Below are 25,851 nucleotides of genomic sequence, written 5' to 3'. Positions count from 1 at the left end.
ATTCACGTGAAACTAGTGGGTCCTAGTGACCTTTACCAAGACTTTACTTTCTCATGAATTACTCATCGTTTGCTTACTCAGGTTTGCCAGGTGCACGCTGTCACATGCAGCATGCGTGCGAGTATGCAATCAGACATGTGAGCTAATTTAACAAACTTTTTAATGGTATATGGTCTTGTACCCTGAAGAATGCAGCACTGTTGAAACATCTGTTGCTCAAGACTCTTTTAAACAGCACCGATTTTACAATTTTTCCGTACAAAATAAGTTCAGAAAAAAATTTGACAGAAGATCAAAACATTTCCCTTTAGCTGGTGAAATACCTATCGATGTTTCATAACCTTTCCTCTCGATTAAGTATGAATATTTGTTAGGAGAAAATTGATGTTGGTCACTCTTGGGACACAAAGAGTCAAGAGATATGCTACTACGACCATGCTAATGATAATACTGTAAAATGTAGATTGGCTGGGACACTATCAGGAAAAAATTAGACTGTTCAACATAATTTTCAAGGCTGTTCAATGTAGTGATTCGTGTTCATCATTGGTGTCCCAGCAATGTTTCAAAACTTCAGATTGAGACTTGAAAAAAATTCAAGCCTCCAAGATGCAAAATCACCGGAAAACAAGACTTCGAGTCATTAATCACAAAATAATGCTTATGAGAATTTGAGATCAGGCAAAAATTTTCTAAGATCCATGTGATTCAAGGAACCATTCTATACACCTAATATTATTTTGTCGAGCTTACCTCTGCCTCATGTCCTACACAGATCACAGTTCTCTGAAAAGAAACGAAATGGCATATGACAACCCAATCAAATGAAGAAAAATACTACCTTGCAGGTCAATGTGTCAAATAATCTTCTGTGTTAGTCAGCATTCATCTACATGTACCATCAGATAATAAGCGGAAAAGACCTCACTAGCACTCTTACAAGAGGCTTAAGGTTTTAACACTTTCATCATTTGATACGCATAACTACAAGGAATTGACTGATGCATTATCTTAATTAATCAACTAGAATACGTATATCCCGGAGTACTCAATCGATAAAAATCGGTATCAATAAAAATCGGTAGCATTTAATTGATTTTTATCGATTTATAATGGGAATCAGTGAAAATCGATAAACTAGATTGCTGTGTCAAATTGATATTATCTATTTTACATGATTTTATCAATTTATAATGGAAGTCCGCCATTGTTGTTTTTTGGCATGAGTTAGATAGTACAGCTGAGAAAACACTTCCATGAATATCAACTGCTCAACAAACATGAAAATGAGAAATGTGGAAACTATCACACACACAAGTTTCTCCCTACAACTCTTCGTTTAGTACATAATAACAAAAACGGTTTGGTTTTATAATTACATGTACATTCAGTTCTCACAGGCAAGTACCACGAGAAATACACCCTCAGTAAACTGATTTCCTAGCCTGAATTTCAGACATCCCCTCGAGTTGAAGGGATGTCTGAAATTCATTCAAAGATTTCCCTGGATAGATTTTCACCATTTCCATTATCAATTGATAAAAATCACTTGATTGCTAATGATTTTTATTGATTTTGATTTTTATCTATTGGCTACTCTGGGATTTAACTACATCTGAAACTACACCGATGTTATTTTGAAAGGACGGCAGGTCTAAATCGTGAAAAACTGGGCGCCTACAAACCAGAAGACGATTTTAAACCTGGTTTTGAAGAAAAGATAAGATTTTTCAGATTTTTTTAAAAGAATGTTTTAAAAAGTGATAACTGTTTGATCCTTCAACTCTCAACTGCAACTCAATAAACAACAACAAATTTACTGTTTGCATGAAATCAGTTTTCATTTTTGAAGGAACAGATGAACAGATATATCTTCCAATATAAATCGATGAAATAGGTAAAAATCAAGATTAATAAATCGATAAACGAAATGAGTGTGCAAGGTTATAACTAACATTTCAAGTTGCCGGGTATTTGTTGTAAGTATCCGGGGAAGCAAGCAGTCATGAAGCCCCCCCCCCCCAAAAAAAAATTGTTTTTGAAGTGCAACTTCTACCGTTTTCCAAAAAGCATTACTGCCCCAAAAAAGCAATCTTCATCAACAGTACAGCTATCATTAGCGGTTTTATGATGATCACACCTTTACTAAAGAAAACTACAACATTCTGAGACACTAAAATAATAAGTTTTTACTTTACGTAAAGGCTCGTTGGAGGGTTTTTTTAGTGGCCGCCAAATGGGAATATACATGTAAGCACCGGGTCTGAAAAAAATGTCATGTAGGCACCGGTCACGTTATCCCCGCAGTCTTATCTTCATGCAGACAAGGCCCATGCTGGCCAGTGAAGAGTTAAATCACAACGATACTTTACCAATGTTGAAAATGTGGAAAGGACAATCGATTCTTATATTGTGCGAATGAATTAACATGCACTGTAAAATCAATTGGAAATCCTCATTTAGTTATACATAAGAACGAAACAACTTACGGAAAACAAAAGTAAAACTAATATAATTACAAATGAATTAACCCACGGAGAAGCGGAAAAAAGACAAGCGGACGATGAATGTACGAAAAAGCATCATAAACACAAGGTTACTATGGTTTGTTGAAAAATAAAAGTATGATAAGGCTAAAACAAGCGTAATGTACGAAAAATCGCGGGATAAAATATGGCAAAACTAAACTGCACAACTGGTAACATCAGTGGTCTCGAATTTAGGAACGACAAATCACTTAACATACGAAGAAACTGACCTACGGAAAAGCGTTTAAAAGACAGGGCTATACTTTATAAACGATGCTGAGATGTCAAAACGAGACTCAAGAAGAAGAATGCAAAAGTAATGCTAATTCTTAACTTCCCTTTTATATATAACTTCTTGGAAGTAGAACTGAGAGGATGTGATCATGACCTGCGGACAATGATCGAACATTTACCGTTGACCGTGCGTTATTTTGTATACTCGATACCTAATTAAAGCCGGATCACTTAAATGTCAATTTATTAAACATAGCAATCAGCCATAGTCTTCATCTTCAAAGCCTTCATCATAATCCTCATTATCATCAAAAACAGCATCAGGGAGATTTAACACTGGGATGAAGCCTCAACTCCTTCTGTGATGTCAACAGAGATCTGCTCAGGTCTTTCATCGTGAACAAAGAGTGCAGATTCCTTTGCCACTTCTTCAGCATGTTCAACACAAAGCCGACACAACGGTTGAAACTAAGGACTTTTAGCATCGACAAAGGTGACGGCAGCGAAAACGTCACTTTTAAAATGAATTGGCATTTTTTCCAACTTTGTCGCGTTTATTTCAATTTACTGAAAATAGCTAATGTAGGCCAATTTCCCTGGAGTTGAAAGAAAAGTTTGTCGTCACTTGACGACGTCCTCCATAAAACGTGAAACTAGGCATTTTCACCTCGTAGTCGTGCATTAACGGCTAAGAAATGTACAAAAAAGCGTGATGCACGTGCGAACTAGTTGTTTTGCTCAATAAACCTATTGCGTTCTTGTTGCCATCGCACATGTGTACTAGTACCAAATCTAAGTCAGGTTTAATTCAACGACGAAAGTAGCTGGGGGCCATGCTGTGAGTAGCCGGGGGAAATCCCAGGCCCCCGGCTCTTAATGACAACCCTGAGTGTGTCATCGATTTCTACCGATTGATTGATACAATCGATATCAATAACGATATCAATCAAATCAGATTTACCGATTTTTATCGATTGACTACTCCGGGCGTATTTCAAAAACGTAACCCAATACTACTATTGTCAATTCAGTCCGGTGTCCGCTTAACAGAGGTTATCAACAATAGGAATCAGCCAAATACACTTTCTTTCAGTGTCCGCGTCCGCTGAATAAGGGTTCGTTATATATAAAGGGAAATATAACACTTTAATTTCGGGCCGCTTAATTGGGGGTCCTCTCAACAGAGGTTTCACTGTAGTTTCCCGAGTTTAGACACGTGGAAAACATGAAAACCTATTTGCAATTTAGCTGTGACTCGAGATTGTGTGCTTTACACAAAAAGCTACAAATCGAACTTTTTTAAAAACCAAAAGAAACACTAACTCATTATCAATATATAAAGAGGCAAATTTAAGCTTTCTGTCAGTTAAAACTCCCTATGTTGGCAAGTATAGTCTTCCACCCTAGTGCAATGTGGTTAAAGTTCTTTGGCCAAGCAACACGTTCCTGGCTTTTGCGAGATGAGGATTGAACAAATTTGTTAGACATAAAGACGTTAAAACTCACTTCTTGACATCCTGACTTTCATTTTCTATCTTCTTCGGTTAGACTTCTGTAGAGAATTAAGAATATACCACCAAGAAGGCGCCTCCAACGAACTTTTCAGGTCCTTTCACTTCCTTTCTACCCTCCTACCCGTCCCTGGAGAGAACCTGGAAACGAGGCATCCTCGGAGACCCAGGGAATGACCCAGGGGTAGTTTAATAGACGGGACGATAGAATGTTCGTGGTGAATATAAACTTTCACCACGAATTCGAACATCCCGACTATTAAACTGCCCCTGGGTCTCCTACGATGGAATGAAGTTATCACGTTATCAAATTAAAAAGTTTAACTCGGATTAAGCCAAATTTTACGGCAAGGTTTTCTTGTCTAAGAACATGCAACTCGAGCTTACCAAAGGGGTTGATTCAACCCCTTATGAATTTCTGGCTTACTTAATACTGTTGATGAGCCTTTACTCCGAGAAACAGTAATGATAACACAAAATGTTACTCTAAGCAATACACAGGAAGGTAAAATACAAAAACGGCTGATGAAATTTCAATCCTCGATTATAGCGCTAATCAGCCTTTCAGGAATAGGGTGGAGGGCCCAGGGGAATAAAAACGACTTGCACCTATCAATGTAAACCCCGTGGTGGGGGAGTGCGGGCAAGGGGTGGGGATTTGACAAATTTTAAAATTTTTCGATCAAATTCCCCAGGGTGGGAAACGAAAGGTCAATCAAAAGTGTCAAAAAAGCCCCCACCCCAGGGGAAAAAATCTAAGCAAACAATGCTATAATACTATATAAAACGAATAAAAGAATATTTCAAACACGTTGTTACTACTTTTATTTACGGTTAACGGAAGCTCCATTAAATTACTCGCTGTAATTAAGTATTCTCTCTCCACTAGCATCTCTTATCTTGAACAACAAAATCACTCCAGGAAGATTGACCGTGCTATATAATATTAATAAAACGTAAAATGCTTTATAACATCTGCTCAACATGTCGGAACAGGTCGGATCAGTGACCCATAAAAAATCCTCTGACTTTCATGTTGGAGTTTTACAATCAGATGGGAACTTGAAGATAAAAACTTTCTCAAAATAGACATTATCTGTTTAGATGACACTTTAAAGTATCGGATTATGGTGATTAAAAAAAATGAAAACTTCATACCTTTCTCCAACAGCGTGACTTTCAGGAAGCCTCGAGGGACGGACTTGGTAACTGCTTCTGAATTGATACCAGGCTTCTGTCGGTCAAAGTCAAATGTCCCGACCCCGGGGTCACTTCGCACGATCAAAAGCCCGACAGCGGGGATAGTCCCAGGCATCAAATCCCCTCCCCTTGCCCGCACTCCCCCCCCACGGGATTTACATTGATAGGTGCATTATCATCTGAAATTCAGGCTAAGGACAGAATACTGAAGTTTACCATGGTCTAGTACAGTGGTTTAAATTTTCTTTTCCTTTGATTCAAGCCACCTTACCAAAATTAAAGGAAAATGTAATTTACTGTATGATTGATTTATAAGCACAGCTATTCGAATAAGCGCCGCACCTTTACCAAAAATAATTCAATAAGCACCACTCTCGAATAGGCGCTCCACCTGTAACGGGAAGAATTAAATAAGCATTGTGGCGCTTAGTCGACCATTTACGGTAAATGAAGGACAACATACATCCCAGTCCCACCTCAATCCCCAAACCATATAAAAGCTATCCTGGGATGCAAGAAATTTAGCCTACAGCTTGCATAGTAACTTCTTAGAGATAAAATGGGGGCAAGAAAGGATGGGGTATACAAGGAGGACACGACTGTGCTTCCTCTCCCCCCAAGTCTCCATCGCTCATGCAGCTGAGTTCTCTCTCGCACCCATGCCGTTCCAAGCAAAAATTGCATTTATAAATGAATTTAGAAAGCTTATCTGGAACAATTTTTTTTTCAATTTAAAATTTTTGTGTATGTAGGCTTAAACTACTTTTCGACACAATACCCTTTCCAAGGATCAGCTCTACCACAACCCCACACTCTCCCTCATTAACTTTTGAACATGGAAATATGTAGCCATTATATAAGGCACTTGGAAGAAACAGGTGCCAAAAAAAACAGAGGCGTACAAAAAAAGGGAGACATCGCCCAATTCTTTGTTGCACCCATTTTACTTACAAGCACATGCTACACATGGGCTAGTATGGTGGACAACTTTCTGACACACCAAATGTTTGTGTTAGCCCCTCAAAAAAAAAACTGAATTAACAATGGCCCTGATGTTATATTGTTGTGAGCCCTGGGTCACTGCTGTAAGTAGCTGTAAACAGGCATGACCAAAAACTTCAAAGATTACTTAATCTCAGTTTTAATTAGCCTGCGTAGCAGGCGCTTGGAAGTAGTGGTCACAAGAAAAAACGTGCGCACAAGAAGGAGAAACTCGTGTCTCCCGTTCTCTCTTTTGCCCACTACTTCCAAGCGCCTGCTATGCAGGCTAAGTTTTAATCCTTCTCACTGGGGTATAAAATATCTTTACTATAATAATATTTGGTGACTTTTCTTCTTGAAATGTGAGTTCAGTCCCTGCTACTATTTTGACTGCAGTTGTCCTTAATTCCTTCTCATAGCTCTATAGATAACAGCTTGTAACCTCTTGGTAGCCTTTGGATTTCTTGTCACAAGTCTTGAGCTCTGGGAGAGTTCTGGGAAGCTTTCCTCTACTGGTACAAGTCTCACGTACCAATATGGGCTGTAGATCTATCAACCATTAAAATCTTGTATGGTATTAGCGGTAACAACCACCTCAATAAGTTAACTAATCATCTCTTACTACTTGCAAAATATTGTATACCATAAAAGTTAGAAAATAAAAGCCCCGGGGTTTATATTTTCCAGAGGCCCTTTTTGTGGGAGTTATTTTTGAAGGGGGCTTATATACAAAATCGGCTAGGGTTATACTATCTGCATCTTAAAATCAAATGGGCTAGCTTATAGTTGAATGGAATTTTTTTTTTATGTCAGTAATTTGCAGAAAGTTTTTACTGGAACTCGCGTTACGGACCTAGACCTTTCTAAAATGCAACCATGCAAGTACTTTGTCAATATAGACCAAGGAAATCAAAGCCAAGAGTGAAGAGGAACTACGCGTCGCAAACAGCAATAAACTGTGACACTTTCTGGCTGCAATCATTTGGCACACGTTCTTTGGCAAATACAAAAATTTATATGTTTCTGTGCTCTTTTTGCTTTGTTTTATTTTGTATTTGAGAGCAATTTCCAAGAACAAGACGCCTGGGGGGAGGGGGGGGGGGCTTATATTTGGAGGGGAGATTTAAGAGGGTTTTTTGTGGTACGAGTTTGAGGGGCTAATTAATATATTTGGAGGGCTTATTTCCGGAATTTTATGGTATACTGCTGAAATATCACAGAAGAGCCTTTGTTATTAAGTGTTTATCTAACTATAGTGGTAAACAAAGCCGAGATAGTACAACATATAGCAATAAGTATTAATTCACCTGATTATTATTATAATGAATGGATAAGCCTTTAATTGAGTTGAAGTTTGTTTTCTAATCTAGCAATATTAATTCAACGAGTAAGGTTAACTCAACATTAGCCTTGCATTTTATTACACTTTTGTGGCAAGACTGTAATACAATGTATTGTTGTAAAGTTTCGTAATTTCTTTTTTCTTTCTTTATTGTTATTATTTTTTTTTTAGTTTACCTAAAGGTAACTTTTGTTGTTTAAGTGTTGTTAGAGATTGAAATAAACAACTATATTTAAAACACAAAACAATAAAACAAAATAAAATAAGTCTTGAGCTGTCTAAATATCACAAACAAGGGGCATCATTGTTTTATTATCCTAGGAAATGAGGTGTTTTTTAACGAAAAATAATAACTTCAAAGAATTTTCAAAGAGAAATGGCCAGTCTCCATGTAGTTTGTTTCTAAGATTGGATTTTATGATTAGAAATATTTCTTTCCCTTTCCTCATCCAATTCTTCCCTAACGAATGATCCATTCACCCCATGTAAAAAAATCCAAGAGAGTCTTGGACTCTGGATTCCATGCCGTGGTCTCCGGATTCCAGGCACTGGATCCTAGTCTTTGTTAGTGGAACTTAGATTCTGCAGGTTAGTGGAGTTCCGGATTCCTTGAGCTGTATTCCGGATTCCAAAGACCAGGATTCTGAATTCCGCAAGCAAAATTTTCCCAGATTCCAGATTCCATAGGCAAAAATTTCCCAGCTTCCACAATCCAGATTCCCTCTCATGGGCAAAATCCATAGAAGCCAAGCATCATTTCTAAAACTGTCCTACTTTGTGGCATCAAAGAAAACCACTGATTCACTTCCAATCACTGAAGCATTATGCACTACACCAGCTGGAACCTCAATCATATCACCAGGCTGGAGGATGACTTCTCTTCCCTTCATAGCAAACCGAAACTGGCCAGCTATTATTGAATCCTTTTTAGAGACATTATGAGTGTGATCAGGAAAGTCTGTACCAGGAGGAAAAGTGTATTTTATGCAGGAGTAGCCTTGTGATTTTAACTTTCTCCTCATGCTGGCTTCATTTAGAGGTCCATCTGTTTCGGTGTTCCATTTTTCAACTTGTAATCCTGACATCATACTGAAAAGCACAAATAGAGATGATGGCTAGTATTAAAACATCATGGTCTACCCACGGCCATAGCCAGAGTTTTGGTACAGATACCGAGGCAGAGAGTCTGGGGGAATTGTGAGCTACAGCCCTCTGCTGCTATTGTTAGAGTACATTTCCTTGGGAGTAGAAGCCATAATTAATCCTCAGTAGTGAGACGGTATAAAAAATAATGGATGCCAATTTAGGAGTCGCACTTGCACTCGATGTTCTCGATGTCCGTTAATCTGGACTCCCTCTGGCTGCACTCGGCACGAATTTGTCATGCCGTTGGTCACGCGATAAACCAATTTCCCCAGATTGAAGATATGTAAATCAACAAAAATAATAGAAGCTAATAGAAAGGCTAAAATCATGCTCAAAGCACGTTCAATTGATACTTTCTGAAACAAACCTTGCATCAAAAACGCCGGCAAAAACGTCGCCTGTACATGTATATTGTGTAAAAATATTTGTGTACCGTGTGTATCGGGGGAGCTTGGAAACAAAACGGTCACCTGTACAGGCTCGGATACCAAGTTAGGGAACAAAATACGAACTGAAACACTTGTGATTTTGCGAAATTTGTTTTTGATTGTGAAATTATTAGAAAGAAATAATTTTATAAGAAATGGAAGGTTCCCATAGTTCAAGCTCGAATGAAGGTAAGTTTTTGTTTTAACGTTTCATTCACACCCTGCATACTGCTGCAGTCTGATGTAAACTTTTATTTGACAGCTATGACTATGTATTGTTTTCTAATTTAAGTTTCAACATATAATGTCTGTAATATTGCGTTCGATTGCGTCCACGAAATTTCATGATGTTCTATAAATAAAAGGGTAGTCCAGATAAAAGATAATTAACTAAAGACAATGAGTTTAATATTCAAAAAACATACTGTTACATTGTTATGTATTGGTCAAATCGAAGCTTCAACATGCCCCCCGGGCAACCCCCCGGGCATTTGACTTTTTTGAAAATTATTGTTCAAATTCCCCCCTACCCGGGCCAAAATGCCGTTCAAATGCCCCACACTAGGGTCCATTCAGGTGATCAAATGCCCCCACCCCGGGGACATTTCACAGGCACAAAAATGACAGAAGGACGGCGGAAACACCTTCAGTTGTCGAACAAAATATTTATAAATATAACAAAAACTGAGAAACACTGTTAGCGTATTTACTACGAACAAAAATCTCGTGCAAAACGGCGAAAATCGCTGCTACAAGCAGGGTTGTCACTAAGATTTCAAGTTGCTGGGTATTCGTTGTAAGTAGCAAGCAGTCATGGAGCCCCCTGTCCCCCTCCCCCCCCTCCCCGAGAGGTTTTTGAAGTGCAACTTCTACCGTTTTCCAAAAGGTATTACCGCCCCAAGAAAGCAATCTTTATCAAGAGCACAGCTATTATTAGCGGTTTTATGATGATCATGTCTTTATTAAAGAAAACTACAACATTCTGAGACACTAAAATAATAAGTTTTTACCTTACGTAAAGGCTCGTTGAAGATTTTTTTTTAGTGGCTGCCAAATGGGAATATACATGTAAGCACCGGGTGTGAAAAAAATGACAGGTAGGCACCGCTCACGTTATCCACGCAGTCTTATTTTCACGCAGACAAGGCGCATGCTGGCCAGCGAAGTGTTAAATGACAACGATACTTTACAAATGTTAAAAATGTGGAAAAGACAATCGATTCTTATATGGTGCAAATGAATTAATATGCGCTGTAAAGTCAATTGTAAATCCTCATTTAGTTGTACATAAGAACGAAACAATTTACGGAAAACAAAAGTAAAACTAATGTTACAAATGAATTAACCCACGGAGAAGTGGGAAGAAGACAAGCGGAAAAAATAAAAGTATGATAAGGCTAAAACAAGCGTAACGTGCGAAAAATCGCGGGATGAAATATGGCAAAACTAAATTGCACAACTAGTAACATTAGTGGTCTCGAATTTAGGAACGACACATCATGTAACATACGAAGAAATTGACCTACGGAAAAGCGTTTAAAAGACAGGGCTAATACTTTATAAACGACGCTGAAATGTCAAAACGAGACTCAAGAATAAGAATACAAAAGTAATGCTAATGCTTAACCCTTCTATATATAACTTCAAGTAGAACTGAGAGGATGTGCTCATGACCTGCGGACAATGATCGAACATTTCCCGTTGACCATGCGTTATTTAATATACTCGATACATAAAGCCTGGTCACTTAAATGTCAATTTATTAAACATAGCAATCAGTCATAGTCTTCATCTTCAAAGCCTTTATCATAATCCTCATTATCATCAACATCAGCATCAGGGAGATTTAACGCTCGGATGAAGCCTCAACTTCTTCTGTGATGTCAACAGAGACCTGCTCAGGTCTTTCATCGTGAACAAAGAGTGCAGATTCCTTTGCCACTTATTCGACATTTTCAACACAAAGCCGACACAACGGTTGAAACTAAGGACTTTTAGCATCGACAAAGGTGATGGCAGCGAAAACGTCACTTTTAAAATGAATTGGCGTTTTTTCCAACTTTATCGCGTTTATTTCCATTCGCTGAAAATAGCTAATGTAGGCTAATTTCACTGGAGTTGATTTCTTTGTGACCGCACTCAAGTTTAGAAAGAGAAAGAAAAGTTTGTCGTCGCTTGTTTACGTCCTCCATAAAACGTGAAACTAGGCATTTTCACGTCCTAGTCGTGCAGTAACGGCAAAGAAATGTACAAAAAAGCGTGATGCACGTGCAAACTAGTTGTTTTACTCAATAAACCTATTGCGTTCTCGTTGCCGTTGCGGGTGTGTACTAGTACCAAATCTAAGTCAGATGTCTTTTTCCGACATTTCTTAGTTTTTGCATGCGAGTATTTCAAAATTAGTCAAACCTGCTGCAGATGAAACTTGCATTTAGTTTGATGGATAGTCTTTGTGTGTTTCAAAGGTGTGCTCTTTTGGTTTAATTCAACGACGAAAGTAGCCCAGGGGCCATGCTCTGAGTAGCCAGGGGAAATCCCCAGCCCCCGGCCCTTAGTGACAACCCTGTACAAGGTCACTGAATGCTCAGCTTTTCTTCGTCATGCAACATACAAAGCATTCTATAAAAAAGATCCCACCTACTGAGATTACTACATCATGACCATTTCACTGACATGCATCATCGTTCACCTTATTAATTAACTACTTGCAGTAGGTCAAAGTAGATGAACTGAGCTTTTTATCTTATTTTATTTATGTTGTTGCTGATTGAATCGCCGATATAGGTATTGTATTTCATTGTAAACAACAATAAAATACATTCATACATTCAAAGCCTGAATCCAATATTAAAAATTTTAAAATTTAAATACTTCAAATACGGCACAAAGCTTGTTTAAGCCCTTTCCTCGCAACCAATTGGCCACAAAGGCACAATCTTTTCCACGAAAATCCTCTAACACCGCGTCCCCCATGATAGCTCGCCACGCCAAAGATTTTACATGAAATCGAGGGTGCAGTTCAAATTCCCCACCCCTAAAGCATGGGAATCAAATTCCCCACCCCCTGGAAGACTCTGATAATCACATTCCCTCCTCCCCGGGACGGCAAAGGTGTCAAATGTCCGGGGTATGCCTGGGGGGGGGGGGGGGGGGGGGGGGGCATGTTGAAGCTTCGATTTGACCGATACATTAGTAGACCTAGAAATGCTTTTGTTGTCTCGGCAATTACACAGATGACATTAAAGAGCTTATCAAATCTGTTTGGTATAAAGTTCCTTTGCCTGAGAAAACAGCCGACATTTGGCGACACTACCACTGGTTTCCCTGCCAAGTGACGTCTGAGAAACGAGCACAGAAATTTCGTACTAATGACACGTCACTAGCTAGATCTGGGTACTGCTTCTGATTGGTTGAATCAAATTTCCCATGCAGTACGACCAATCAGAAGCACTACCCAGATCTGGGTAGTGACGCATCATCCGTATGGAATTTCTGCGCTCGTTTCTCAGACGTCATTTGGTGGAGAATGCAGTGGTAGGATCACTAAATGTCAGCTGTTTTCTCAGGCTTAAAGTTCCTTATTATTCATTCAAAATATTTCCCCATTTCTGATTGGCTAAAGGCACACGCATAATTCACCATAACCAGATACTGATGACCAAATTTGGAAGAATTTTTTGTTTAATGAGGAAATGACGTCAAAAATGCAGCGTCCTTGCAGGTTAATGCATCGTTAACTGAGAATACCTGGGAACAAGGTTGAGTTGTTTTGGTTGTGAAAACAAAAAATGGCGCACATTTCACTTTTTTCAAGAGTAAGAACTAGGCGAAATTATAGCTAAAATAATGGCAAGAACAGCAAGAACACAACTCGAAGGGCGACATCTGCTACTTGGAGAATATTTGTGGAGCTGAACAACCCTAAACAAGCACTATCGAAGGTGAACTTCAAGTCGATGAAGGTAAGCATGTTTCAGCTTTGTTTTTAAACTAGGAATTATTTTGAATGAATAATAAAACAATTATTGAATTCTGCTTTCTTATCATATGAAGAATTATGGAGATTGAGGAGGGTGTTATCGGCCGAGGATACTCAGCTTCATTCATTAATTGTTAAGTCATATAATTTTTTTTTTATAAAAAGACGGCCAGCTGCCAAGTGTGGATTTTAGTTTTTGTATAAAAGACTTCAAAATTTTGGCCTTATGATTATAATTATGAGTGATAAAGTGTGCTACAGCAGCTGATCGTCTTCAATTGAATGAAATCAGTCTTTCTTCTTTGAATCTATGTTTGAACTCAAAAGGAAGTGACACTGCAGGCCTTACAAGAAGGTGTAGTGACTGTAAAAAATCATACAAGTCCTGCGATTGCAAGGTTCGTGATTGCTAACTTCATAATCCAAGGTTTAATAAGTTAAAAAAAGGTAAATGCTTTGTTTTATAATAAAAAGGCTCCAAGCTGCTCAAGCTAGTTTACAGGTACTTCACCTTGATAATGTGAAACAACACTCAAATGGATAGGACTGATATGCTGCTGGCTATTTTTATACAAGTGTGGCTCATTTGCAGAGGGTATTTTGATAGTTAGCACACACTTACGTGACTGTTTTGACATGATAGTATTTTGAAAAAGATGACCATTGCACTGTATTACAAAAACAAGAGTGAGTCTGCTGATGCATGAACTGTTCATCAAGAAGAAGGAAAGTTAACTATAGTGTAAGTTAAACTGTACCCATGAATTGCTTGCATTTGTAGAACTCAGGATAAATTGTTACTTTTTATTTGGCAGAATTGTTCCAAGTGTGGAACAATATTTCAGAAGTATTGAGGAACTAACTTGATCAAAGGACGGTAAGCATCTTATAATGTTTACTCAATTTAATATATATTATTGTAAATTAAAAAAGTTAATTGACCTTGCTTAATTCATAATTTCTTGGGCAAGACACTTTACTCTTGATGTGACTGGCACTCCATCCAGGTGTATGAACCAGTACCAGCAAATGTAACATTATGGACTAGCAAACCTTTTGACAGGGGGGATTAGAAATATTCCTAGTTGCTTTGTCATGCTATAGAAGCAAGATTAGTAAAGGACAGGTAAGTCTAAATACTTATACTCCCTTAATTCTAATTTCTAATTAATGTGCATTTAATCATATTTTTATGTTAATTCGCATAATATATATTATGATTATTTTTCTCCCCCTTATAATTTAAAGAGTAAGGTGCTTATGAACACCTCTTTAGATTTAGAATTTAAGTAGAACAATGCACCACTTTCTTACCTCTTGTCATGATAATAATTCCACATTCTTTTGTTTGTTAGTTCTCATTGTCGTACATGTTCCACTGCAGTGTGTGTTACCTGTCATGTTGTTGTTAACAAAGCTGTAAAGGTACGTCACTGTTAAAAATTTATGTTGTCAAATAATAAGTAAATGGTTAAATCCTGCTATTTCATCCATTTCAAAATCATGTTATGTTTTATAAAAATAATGAATGAGTTTTATCAGTAATGTAGAGTGGAATGTGAGAAGGGGGGGTTAATTTTTTTTCTTTTGGCAAATGATCTTTGTAACTGTTGGCCATTACTCCATTAAACTTAACAGACTCAATCACGAAACATCTCAGGGGTGTTGACATGCAATGTTAAGAGGCAAAAATTCAATGTCTTTATACTGAACATAATTGATCGCTGTAATGTCTTATGGTAAGATTCATGCAACTGCATCACTATGGCTCCAGTTTTAAGTGCACTCACAGGAACTGGGGCATACTGACTATTATAGAATTTCTATTGCAATTTGCCTGTTTCAAAAAACTTCAGTTTCCCAATATGTTTCAAAAAATTTGCTTGCCCACATTTTAGAGGGCCATTGAAAGAGTGGTCAATTGCCTGAGCATTGATCTACTGTAGTCCTTTATCATTCTTCTAGGTATGTACAAGATGTGTCTTAAAACAAAAAGAAGATGAAATGAACACCCAGAAGGCTCTGTCAGCTATAGAAGAGGCTAGAACAGGAAGAGGTGTGTTAAATTTACCCAGTCAGAGATATTATATGATATTGTTGATTACTTTAAAAAATCAAGCAGTCTGACAACTAGCTAAATGAAATAAAAAAATAAAATTAATAAAATTAATACCAGAGTATAAAGATGCCCCCAGGTCTTGCTTTCCTAATTCTGGCACTGAGAGACTTTTTGATGGTGATAATGATAATGATGATGATGATAGTGATGGTGATGACATAAATTGTATCAACAGGAAAATTATGTTGTAAACATGTTTTCTGAAGTGTTACACTGTCTCCTTGCATTGCCAAACTGGTAACCATCCATCAGAAAGCAGTTAGGAGAAAGAGGAAACTGAGAATCAAACTAGGATGAAACCACTACAGTAAATTTCATTTTAAACTACATCATAACAGTACATGGAAATGAAAAGGTCTTTATTGAAATGACATTTTCTTTTATCTTTAGCAAATTCAACATCATCTTGGACTTCTGATGCATTCGTTGTGGTGTCAAGTTTGTCTAGTTTAAATCCTGAACAAAGGAAAAGGGCTTTGTTTGAAGCTGCTAAAACAGGTGAAAATATGCTTATCATTAATCTAATATAAAAACACTGCCAAAAACTAACCAAGTCAAAAACTAGCAAGTCATACATGTGTACTTCAACAGTAAAGCCCCCTTGTACATGTACTTCAAATCTTTCTCACAGTGCTGAGTTGTACAATAATCTGTGATCTAGGGCTTCTTCATGTTTTCTAGTGCCTACAGATGTGTTTTTGCTATAATTTATTTTATAATGGTAACTTTTTAACTGGATGTGATTAATTTATGACTCAATATTTTCTCAACTGAGGGTGACTCTGAATGCATGCAGTGCCACAATGCACTGTGATGCATTTTAATCATTTAGAAAATAATTAGTTAGTCAGAGTATATTAATTTTGATTTATTTAATATCAGTAAAAAATGAGTTGCTGTATTTCCAGGAGACCATTATTCCATGGTTACTTTACTGAATCATGAGAATGTTGACATCAATATTAGAGGTAATAATAATTATTTATTTTTAAATATGACCAAACCCACTTTGAATTATTTCTTCCATACTGGTAAATAAAGATTCACAGGCAAAGTAAATTTTTTTATTTCTTTCCCATAAGAATGTTTGATCCTACATTTGAATGAAATCACAGTGAATATTATTTTGTTATTTCTTTTTGCAGATGAGGACAAGAACACTCCTCTCTTTTTTGCTGCAGAAGGTGGCCATCTCCCTTGTGTGGCTCTCTCAATGGTAACTAATTTTGGTCTCAATTTGTCCCTAGTAATTTAACAACCTTGAGAAAGTTTGTAAACTTTCCATGAGAATTTTGGCCCAGTGTCTTGATTGTTACAGTCAATATTCTACAGTGTGTTCATTAGACAAGGGAGATCAGAGAATTCTCTGTTTACTGCGCAGAATTTTCTGGCTAACGTTTGATAGCCTATATGACTATTTTTTATTCAGATGCGGAGTGTCTTTCACAATACTCTCCTGTAACATTACACCTTTCTCCTGCTACTAAATTCTTAATGAAAACCCTGATTCTATCACATAATAATTAATCAATTTGTATTGTATTATTATGTTTGAAAATTAAAGGGAGATTAACAGATTAGCAGACACCTTGTAGGGCCTTGTTGCATGCACCTCTTCAATTGTAAAGCCAGGACAGAGTCTCATAATTGGAAGCTTTTTGAACCCAAACTTAAAATCTTGCAAGTGAATATTTTTTGCGCTTTCTTCTATCTTGAATTAAGCACATTTGCTACAAAGTCTGGCATTTTTTGGTACTGGTCTGCGTTGTAAGTTAAATCCAAACTACAGGATTCTTTGACTAGGCTAATATCCGTATAGAATGATCTTGATATAATAGTGATGGTGATGATGATGATAATTAATTAAAGGGGATTTAACCCTCTGCTGATTCCTGATCCTTGTATCTCTAACAGAAAGTGTGGCATGTCATTCTGACTCTCGAAATACACACGTCATAATGTTTCTCTGCACACAACAGTTTTCAGGGTTAACCCATGTATATCAGCCCTGTAAACTAGCTACGTAAATTATATCCCGTCTTATTTATTTATTTTATTTAAAATTCAACAGGAACGAAATGCAGATGTGACAGCAGTGAACAATGTAAGTTTATGGAATGTTACAGAATAGAAATGAATAAATGAATATCAAGACTACTACTTATTATAATATTTCTTTTGTTGTCCAATCTAGAAATCTTGGACCCCTCTTCATGCCCTTGCATGGTAAGTTTACATGACCATGGTTATTGTTTCTAGTCTGTCATTATACAGCATTCTTGTTCAGCACGCGTGCAATGACCACGCTTGGCTGACTTCCGAATGCTCACCGAGATATTCCCGTCACGACTTGGTTTAATTACTGGCTTGCATTAAACCTATGAAAAAATGATATTTTTTTAATAGTAAGTAGATTTAATATGTAGCACTTCTTGATTTTTTTGCAAAGGCACAAGAAGCACGAGAATTGATTAAAAATTGTGACTTAAACCTCAATGTATCACGCGATGGCCTGTCTCACTGTACCAAAATTATTATATCTCGGTGAGCATTCGGGAAGTCAGCCAAGCGCGGTCTTTGCACGCGTGCTGAACAAGAATGCTGTATAATGACAGACTTGAAACAATAGACAACTCCCAAAGCACAAACTCAGCCAAAACGCTAAAAATCTTCAATGTTTACTCAAGTTTGGGCTTATAGAAAATAATGTCACAGTTTTTCAATGAGTCCGGGTAGTTAGTTAATCAATTGTGGCCCTGAAAAAATTTGAAGGAAAAAAAACTACGAATTTTTAAGAAAATGCTTTTTTCGTGAGAAGGACTCTTAAACGCTGACAAACGTCAACAAATAGCGAAAACTATAATTTCTATATGTTTGCTTTGCTTGAAATCGCGCGCATTTACGAGGCCCTAAAGCGTTTTGCTGACTTGCAAGGACCCATCTGTTATAACGATGCCCAAAATAAAGAGATGAATCTCATAGTTTATTAGATATAATCCGTGCAAAGTTTGCTTATCATTTTCGCATAAATTATGACCTAAATTTGGAAACCGCTGAATTTCTCGAATTGGGTCTTTGCGATTTTGGTGAAACTCTGTTCAGCGCAAGGCACTAATGCGCACTATGTGTAGCCGAGAGATTTTCACGAAAAAAATGCCAGCAACAGCAGATTTTCGACTCAGACCTCAAAGGGGCGTGGCATTATAACCACGTGACATTTACTCCGATCGCCAAAAATTTTATGTTATATTGTAGATTGATCTATATGTTATCCATTCTATGTGTTAGACTTACGATAAAAGTAAAGGTGGGGATACCAGAGAGCTTCAAAGTAGGGTGGTACCCCCCAAAAAAACTGGGTCGAGTCACCTTAAAACGTTTCAGAAACTCTATGCAAATACAATCCCCAAGCAAGGAAATCCCAGACAGTCTTTGATTTTGGATTCTACGGCGTGGATACCGGATTCTTTCGCAGTAAATTTCTGATTGCAGATTCCAACTGTTAGTGGAGTTCGGGATTCCTTGAGCTGTATTCCACATTTCAAAGCCTAAATTCCGAAATTTTCCCGGATTCCGGATTCAACAAGCAAACATACTTTCGGATATTTCCGGAATCCGTATTCTCTTAGATGGGGTGTTTCGATGTTGCCCATCCTTGTCTTCTTTTATATTTGCTGTGATATTTAAACCTTCCTTCAATGCTTGAAGTGGTTATTCTCCTCGCTCAGTTAGGGGTCAAGTTCTACTTTAGTGACACAGCTTTAAGCCAAATGCTATCCAAACAAAGTTTGGCTGACTGCTTCAGAGAGGTGTCTGCCTTATCGACAGTTGAATTGCGGATAGGCAAATAAAAGTTTATGAAGCACTGCAGGGACAGGCGCGCACATGAGCCATCTACTTTCGCCTTTGTTACTATTAACAAAATAATTCTCTCCGTAGCGTTCGCCGGTGATCACCAGCCCCTTGGGAAGGCGGGTATTTATATAAATTTGAGCTCAATGATAATGAAAGACATCAGTTTATCTGGTACTGGTTTTCCATCCCTTTTATTGTAGTTAATCGTTTCTTTGGTTCAAGTAGCGGCACTCTATCATCTAACATTCCTACAGCTGATGTGGAACCTATCATCAGACCGGATTTATTACCGTGTGTGGTGGCAAACCCTTCAAAACTCGAGGTACTTGATCCTTTTAATTCACTGATCTGCGTAATCAAGACACAACCACATTTACGGCAACTTAACCCCGGAAAGTCTCAGAAAGTCTTCAAAGAAGGCTTTCCGTAACAAGACTGCGGTCTAAACTATTTTCAATCGGCCGAGGCTCAGTATTTAACCCTACTTACATAAATCTGGTAGTAAAAAAAGAGTATTTACTGGACAAACCTCTTTTACTTGTTGTCTGGTTTAGTTTGGTTTGCATAATCATTGTCTAAGGCTTCCCAAAATGTGTTCGGGTGGTCGAGATAATCACATGAAAACTCTGATGCAATGAGGGACGAGGATAAATTCTCACGATATTTTAACAGTATTCCTATAAGAAACATTTGGGACAAGAAAAGTGAATTTGTATTTTGTTATACAGCCCATATTTTCTGAAGCTTTCCTGACGAATTGACGCGAACCATTTAATTTCCAACTGGAATTTCCGGTTTCCCGTACAAATGGTACCCAAGATCTTTATATTTTCCACCGTATTTTTCAGGAAAAGCTGATGAAGTGTCAATCTGAGAAAGAGGACCTTGAACAGCGTTGCAAAAGACTCATGCAGTCTATCGCTAGTGCAGCAGAGGTAAGTTATAGCGGCAAAAGTTTATTGCTGGTTTAACACCGTTTTGATAGTAGTATCAGTTGTTCTCAGTGATAGTATTCAGTTCCAATTCCAAGAGAGACTGTTCGCAGTCTTTTGAGGTAAAGTATTGTTTTAGCGTTGTTGGGCGTAGATCTACCAAATCGAGATGCAACGAATGGAACACAAGCCTACCCAATGGAGGGGACAGACCTACCAAATGAAAATAGTAAAGAACAAGGCACAGACCTACCAAATGAAAAAAGTAACAAACAAGGCACAGACCTACCAAATAAAAATAGTAACGATTAACAAACGGGGACACAGATATACCAAATGAAAATAGAAACGAAAGTGGCACAGACCTACCAAATGATGACGGTACCGTACTGAACCTACCTAATCTAACAACTAGCGCTAGGGATGGTTACGGTTGTTACGGTTGTTACCAGAGAAATTTACTGCCGTATCGATTCTTCTATTTCCACATGTACTAGTCTTATCGGTGAAGTGTTTTAAGAAGGGGTGGCGGCTACGGTTTTTCATCCTTACCGTAAAAGCAAAAAGAAAAGACGGTTCTCTCAGGTATTTAGTCAAGACCCTGAGTGGTGGTCCGGTCGACTGCTCCGAAGACTGGCATCCAAGCAATTGATCTGACCAGTCAGCGGTTTTCGTTTAAACGCGGGTAGATCCTACCAACGCGAGTAGTTACTTCATATATGATTCCTATAGTGTACATATATGAAGTACCTACCTAAACGCGTTATAAGACATTGTGATAGAACTGCTGGCCCTAGGAAAGTATTCACTTTCATTCTCTCTCTTGTTTTCACTTTCTTTATTTAGACGCATGACAAAGAGGTTATGAGATTGCAGCAGGAGATAGATATTGCAAGAGAACAGAAAGATATCGCCATTAAACGGGTAACGTACTCACAGATTTTCATTGCTACAGACTCCATTTCACTGTCTATCATCGTACAATACTTTACATGTACCTGAAAATCTTTTTTTTTTTGTCATTTCATATCTATGGTGGCCGAGAACTGTCAATCGAATAATCCGCATATTGAAGGAATTATTTTTTATTTTTTATTATTTTTAGTGTCATCTGTAATCATTTTCCACTTTCTTTCTAATTTTTATTTTAATTCAAAAGAAAAGTGAAAATAAATTTTAAGTGAGATCAAAATAAAACGAAATGAAACCAAAGTAAAATGAAATGAAATCAAAATTAAAATCAAATAAAATTTTCGACCCAGCGGAGGGCTGACACTACCAGCATGCATTGCGTACACCACATTGATTTTGTTGTGTTTACGACCCTTTCTCTCGAGGAAGCTCGAAGATGGCGGATAATAGGTTTTCATCGTGGAAGGAAGATCACCTTCTTAAAGGAGCGATGCAGATGTACGTTAAACAAGGTCTTAAACTCATATTCCTTCAATATGCGGATTTTTTGATTGGCAGTTCTCGGCCATCATACATATCTCAGTGACAGTTTTTTCCAGTACGCTCGGTGTGCTAAATAAGCAGAAAATGACGGGTATTTGCTCTCTGCTCCATAGCTAGCGTGAGAAAGGCCAGGCACTTGATTCCTGCATGTGTAAATTGATTTCTCTGTGGAGGTGCCTCACGTCCTCAAAGCGCTTTTTCCTTCAAATGTGGGAAGGGCGAGGAAAGCGCCCTGGGACCGAGGCTGGTTTCACGGCTTCTAGAATATCAAAATTATCTAGCAGAGTTGAAGGTACAGTGCACAATGCATTTATGAAATAAAGTTCAGCGCATGTCGAGTACAAACTATGGTCCGCGCGCTTCAAGGCTAAAGTCTCCTTTCAACAACAGGGCAGAAAGAAGAGGTCGGCAAAAAGATTTGTGTGACAAACGTGACCGGGTTATTACTTGAGGGTTTTGTCGTGATCATTCACTTAACTTTACGGTGTTCTGTGCTTTTCCAAAAAGATCTGTTTAAAGGAAGATGAAGTTTGGCCGGGCGGAAAATCTTTTTGAACATAGTTGTAACAAAAGGTTTTCCCGTGTTCTTTCTTCTGCTGTCGTATTGTTCACTAATATCACAGGCGTCCCAAGCTCACGGTACGAGTGTGTTATGTAAATTAACTTTCTCACAAGAGAGTCAGTGTCGCGTTACAAGCAACCGTTAAGAATTTGTATGAGAAATAAAATACTGAGGTCTGCGCACGCTAAATATCATTATTTTTACTTTTTTTCTATAAAGTAAATAAAGGAGACTTACGTATGATGTATTCCTGTACTTTTTGGTGTGAATTCATCGAATTAGTCGGGGTTTTTTTTTCACTCTTTTGTGGGAAAGTTAATTTACAGAACACATTCGTAACGTGAAATTGGAACGCTTCTGCTGATATTAAAAAAATTCTTATTTGTGGTTTGATGCAGTGTGAAGCTACATTTGTCAACAAAATGGCCAAACTTCGTCAGGAAACGGAAGCAGCTATTCACGAGGTTAGTTTTAGGCTAGATTTCAGGTCTTTCAGTACGTCTGTATTCAGTTTTTCGTCTGTTACTTGTACACTGTGCAGCAAATAGTCTCTTTTTCCAGGCAAACGCACGGCTTAATCAAGCAGAGAGGGACCGAGCCGAGGTACTACATTTACAAAACACTTTCAGATTATCGTGGGTACCAGATGAGGTAAGAATAGACCTATAGACTGTACTGAGATATTGGGGCTTATAGAGGACAAATGCAATAAACTGTTTACTTAAGGTGTTTCGATACAGTTTTTCGAAAACCATACCGATATCTTTCCATCGCTTAAAAAGTGATTTTATCCTGGTCCGATCGCTATAAAATGTTCACCACTGACTGACTTTGGATTGAAGTTTTTCAAAATGTAGCATTAAGTAAAATCGATATCACTATGAAACAATAAACTAAAAAACTTTCAAATCGCGATCTAGACCTGCTACTGAAAATCCGACACCAGGAACTGGTTTTTGCCCTTCCTCGTCACACAAGACACGAAAAGAATTTTACTACTTTTAAATCCTTAGTTAAGACTCTTTTAATATAAATCAGCCTATATCATATACATTCATATGCGAATTTGTCCGTTACAAGTAATAAAATTACTATTATTATTATAATTATTATTATTATTATTATTATTACTCCCCGAGAAGTAAAAAATTGTTTGTTTGAATTCAAATAAAACGTAAATATATTTCAAACCTTATTTTTTCATATTGTGCCGATACAGCAAAGTTCCCACATCTTTTCAATCCCCGTATTGTTGACTTGATTGCTATCACACGCCTGTTGATTGGTTAGTCTTAACCACTTTTTAATCCAGGTATTTTTTTCGCAGCTTGTTAACTATTGTTCAAACAGCAAATGTCGAGCGCCATTCACTCAAGTAAGTTTTGTGTCTTTCACGCAAAAGTTGTTCCCAGAGCCTTTTCCTTTAGGAAATGGGCGGGGGCCCTGGAAAGGAGGTTGCATTTTCATAGACATTATACCCAATTTTTGCCGTAGAAGCTCATATTCTACGATATCTACCTTATGTCAACTCAATTGATCAACCAAATTTTCGATCGAAAACGGACACCAGAAGTCCACAGAACAAATTTCCTTTCCAAAAAAAGGTAAGTGTAGGCGCAATCAGGGTTATTCTATGGACATCAAACCTCTCAGGATTAGAAAATTAGAAAACGTGTGTTTGTTCTCTTGATTGGTTTGGGTTCTATTGGCTTAACACAGATGCATTTGGTGTTTGTTGTAGACTAGAAGACGCCATCATTGTCGATGCTGCGGCCGCGTTTTCTGTCACAACTGCACAGATCAGTCAGCTCCGTAAGTTCAACATGTTTTACTGTATTATCAGTTGTAGGTGTCACAGTTTTTTGTCTCGTGGCCAGCTGATCACTAGAGAGGATATCCTCTCTTGCTGATTAACAGAAACTGACAGAGGCAATCTTAAAAGATAAGAAATTTTAAGCCGTTGAAGTTTCATCGTGAGCTCTAAGTTTTTAAACTTCCCAGTTTATAGGATAAGCAGCCTCCGCTGGCCGGACCACAAATTCTGTGGCGGTCTTTCGTAATTGAGTCACTGAGGGAAGAGACATACATTCCTTCCCAAGTGGGAAAAACTGTGTTACACTACAGGCTAACGAGCTCGTTTCCGGTGAAGAGAGTAAGAGAGGCGCTCATCTCTTCACATAGTCTTTTAGTGGACAAATTAACAACGAGGACATGTCTTCTTTTTCAGGATTCCAGCGTTTGGCTACAATCAGAATGTCAGAGTTTGTAATCCTTGCTTTGCTTTGCTTGATGAAATGTTTTGTGAAGAACCAATTGCTTACACAGACCCCACGTGACTTGAGAACGTTGCTTTGTTTGTATTGAAAGTTACATGTGGAGCTGTTCGCCTTGTGGCACCTACACTGTAGACGGAAGGGCTGTGTGTTTTAATGTTTGTAAAATATCGCTATATCCCCCTCCTTAACTTTTCGTACTCTCGGCTCATTAAAGAAATTTGATCGCTTTGTTAAATCAAGATCAATTTCTCTTCTCCGCAAGAGGACACCTGGCGTGGATCTACAATAAATACTGACCAATTCCCTACTCTAAGGGAGGTCTTGCGGCGTGATCCCCGGGAAGTTTTTCATAATCTCCTCTCTAGGGTTTATGAGTCACTTAGACAGGATATTTTCTGACTTTCCAAACCATTTTCCAAATTTCAGTTGGAAAGTTAAAAGGTTTTAGTAATATTTATTGTGAAAAATCTGACCGATTTCCGTAAAACGGTGGAAACCGGTGTGGATCCGCGCCTGGACACTGTATTACAGGCTAGAGATAAGACGGAAAGGAATTGCAGTAGCGACACCCTGCTGAAGCCTGTGTGGTGGACAGATAGAGAAAGAGTCAGCTGATTAACCACATTAAATAAAGTTGACTGAGTAAAGGTTGCGGACCGTGAAAAGCAGTGAAAGAGATGACCTTATCTGTAGTTGCTACAACTCGTTTAGTAAAATTTAACCTAAAACGAGGAACGGTAAATTATGGATTCGGAGTAACATAAAAATTATTTAAATGATATATTCTTCACCTGTGGAAAATAGTTTTGTTGTGTTTATCCGAAGCCATATTAATGTACACTGAATAAGATGACAGGTAATAAACACTCCAGAGTGAAAGTTATCAGAGGTTTTTAAATTCTGTAAGTTCGCTAGCTGCTTGACTTCCTATATAGGTACTTGTATTGTTTCAGATTACCCAGCTGGTTTTTCTAGATCCAGAATTTGGACTTTTTTTCAAAGCAATAATTTAGGATTTTGACCAGAAGGATAACAAGATTCGAAATTAACGATTCTAAGATGTGGGTTTCGGAAATGTTATATTAAGGAGCCATTATATGGAAAAAAATGACCTTGTTGCACTTATGTCCATAAATGCACATAACTCGAACCTCGTCACATTACACACAAATATTTGTAATTCCTACATGACTTTATATTTGACAGAATTGCTTGCTTCTAACTGTTGGTATTACGGGACTGAGGGGAAATTTTGATCATGAAGACCCCTAGTTGCCCCCCCGGCCTGATTCAGGCGTTCAGA

At 37.9% G+C, this 25,851-nt stretch overlaps 1 protein-coding gene, 1 long non-coding RNA gene and 1 pseudogene across 2 annotated transcripts in view; 1 reads left to right on the top strand and 2 right to left on the bottom strand.

The window, feature by feature from the left end:
• The window catches only part of LOC140938436 (uncharacterized), a 5,724-nt gene extending 1,353 nt beyond the window's left edge, over window positions 1–4,371 (bottom strand). The window contains exons 1-2 of the long non-coding RNA XR_012165537.1: window positions 4,269–4,371; window positions 754–786 (exon numbers count right to left, since the gene is read on the bottom strand). This is a non-coding gene — a long non-coding RNA (uncharacterized lncRNA). The remainder of the gene's footprint in view (window positions 1–753; window positions 787–4,268) is intronic.
• Window positions 4,372–8,566: 4,195 nt separating this feature from the next.
• On the bottom strand, window positions 8,567–9,052 carry LOC140929536 (uncharacterized). Its single transcript, XM_073379297.1, has 2 exons — window positions 9,003–9,052; window positions 8,567–8,885 (listed from the first exon to the last, which is right to left on the bottom strand). The coding sequence occupies exons 1-2, from the start codon at window positions 9,050–9,052 to the stop codon at window positions 8,567–8,569; spliced, it is 369 nt and encodes a 122-aa protein (XP_073235398.1).
• Window positions 9,053–9,438: 386 nt separating this feature from the next.
• LOC140929525 (uncharacterized) lies at window positions 9,439–25,418 on the top strand (annotated as a pseudogene).
• Window positions 25,419–25,851: the final 433 nt, after the last annotated feature.

This window comes from Porites lutea, chromosome 1 (genome assembly GCF_958299795.1).
Source record: "Porites lutea chromosome 1, jaPorLute2.1, whole genome shotgun sequence".
Classification (NCBI taxonomy): Eukaryota; Metazoa; Cnidaria; class Anthozoa; order Scleractinia; family Poritidae; genus Porites; species Porites lutea.
Note: the sequence above shows the minus strand (reverse complement) of the source record. Positions and strands in the feature narration are given on the sequence as shown.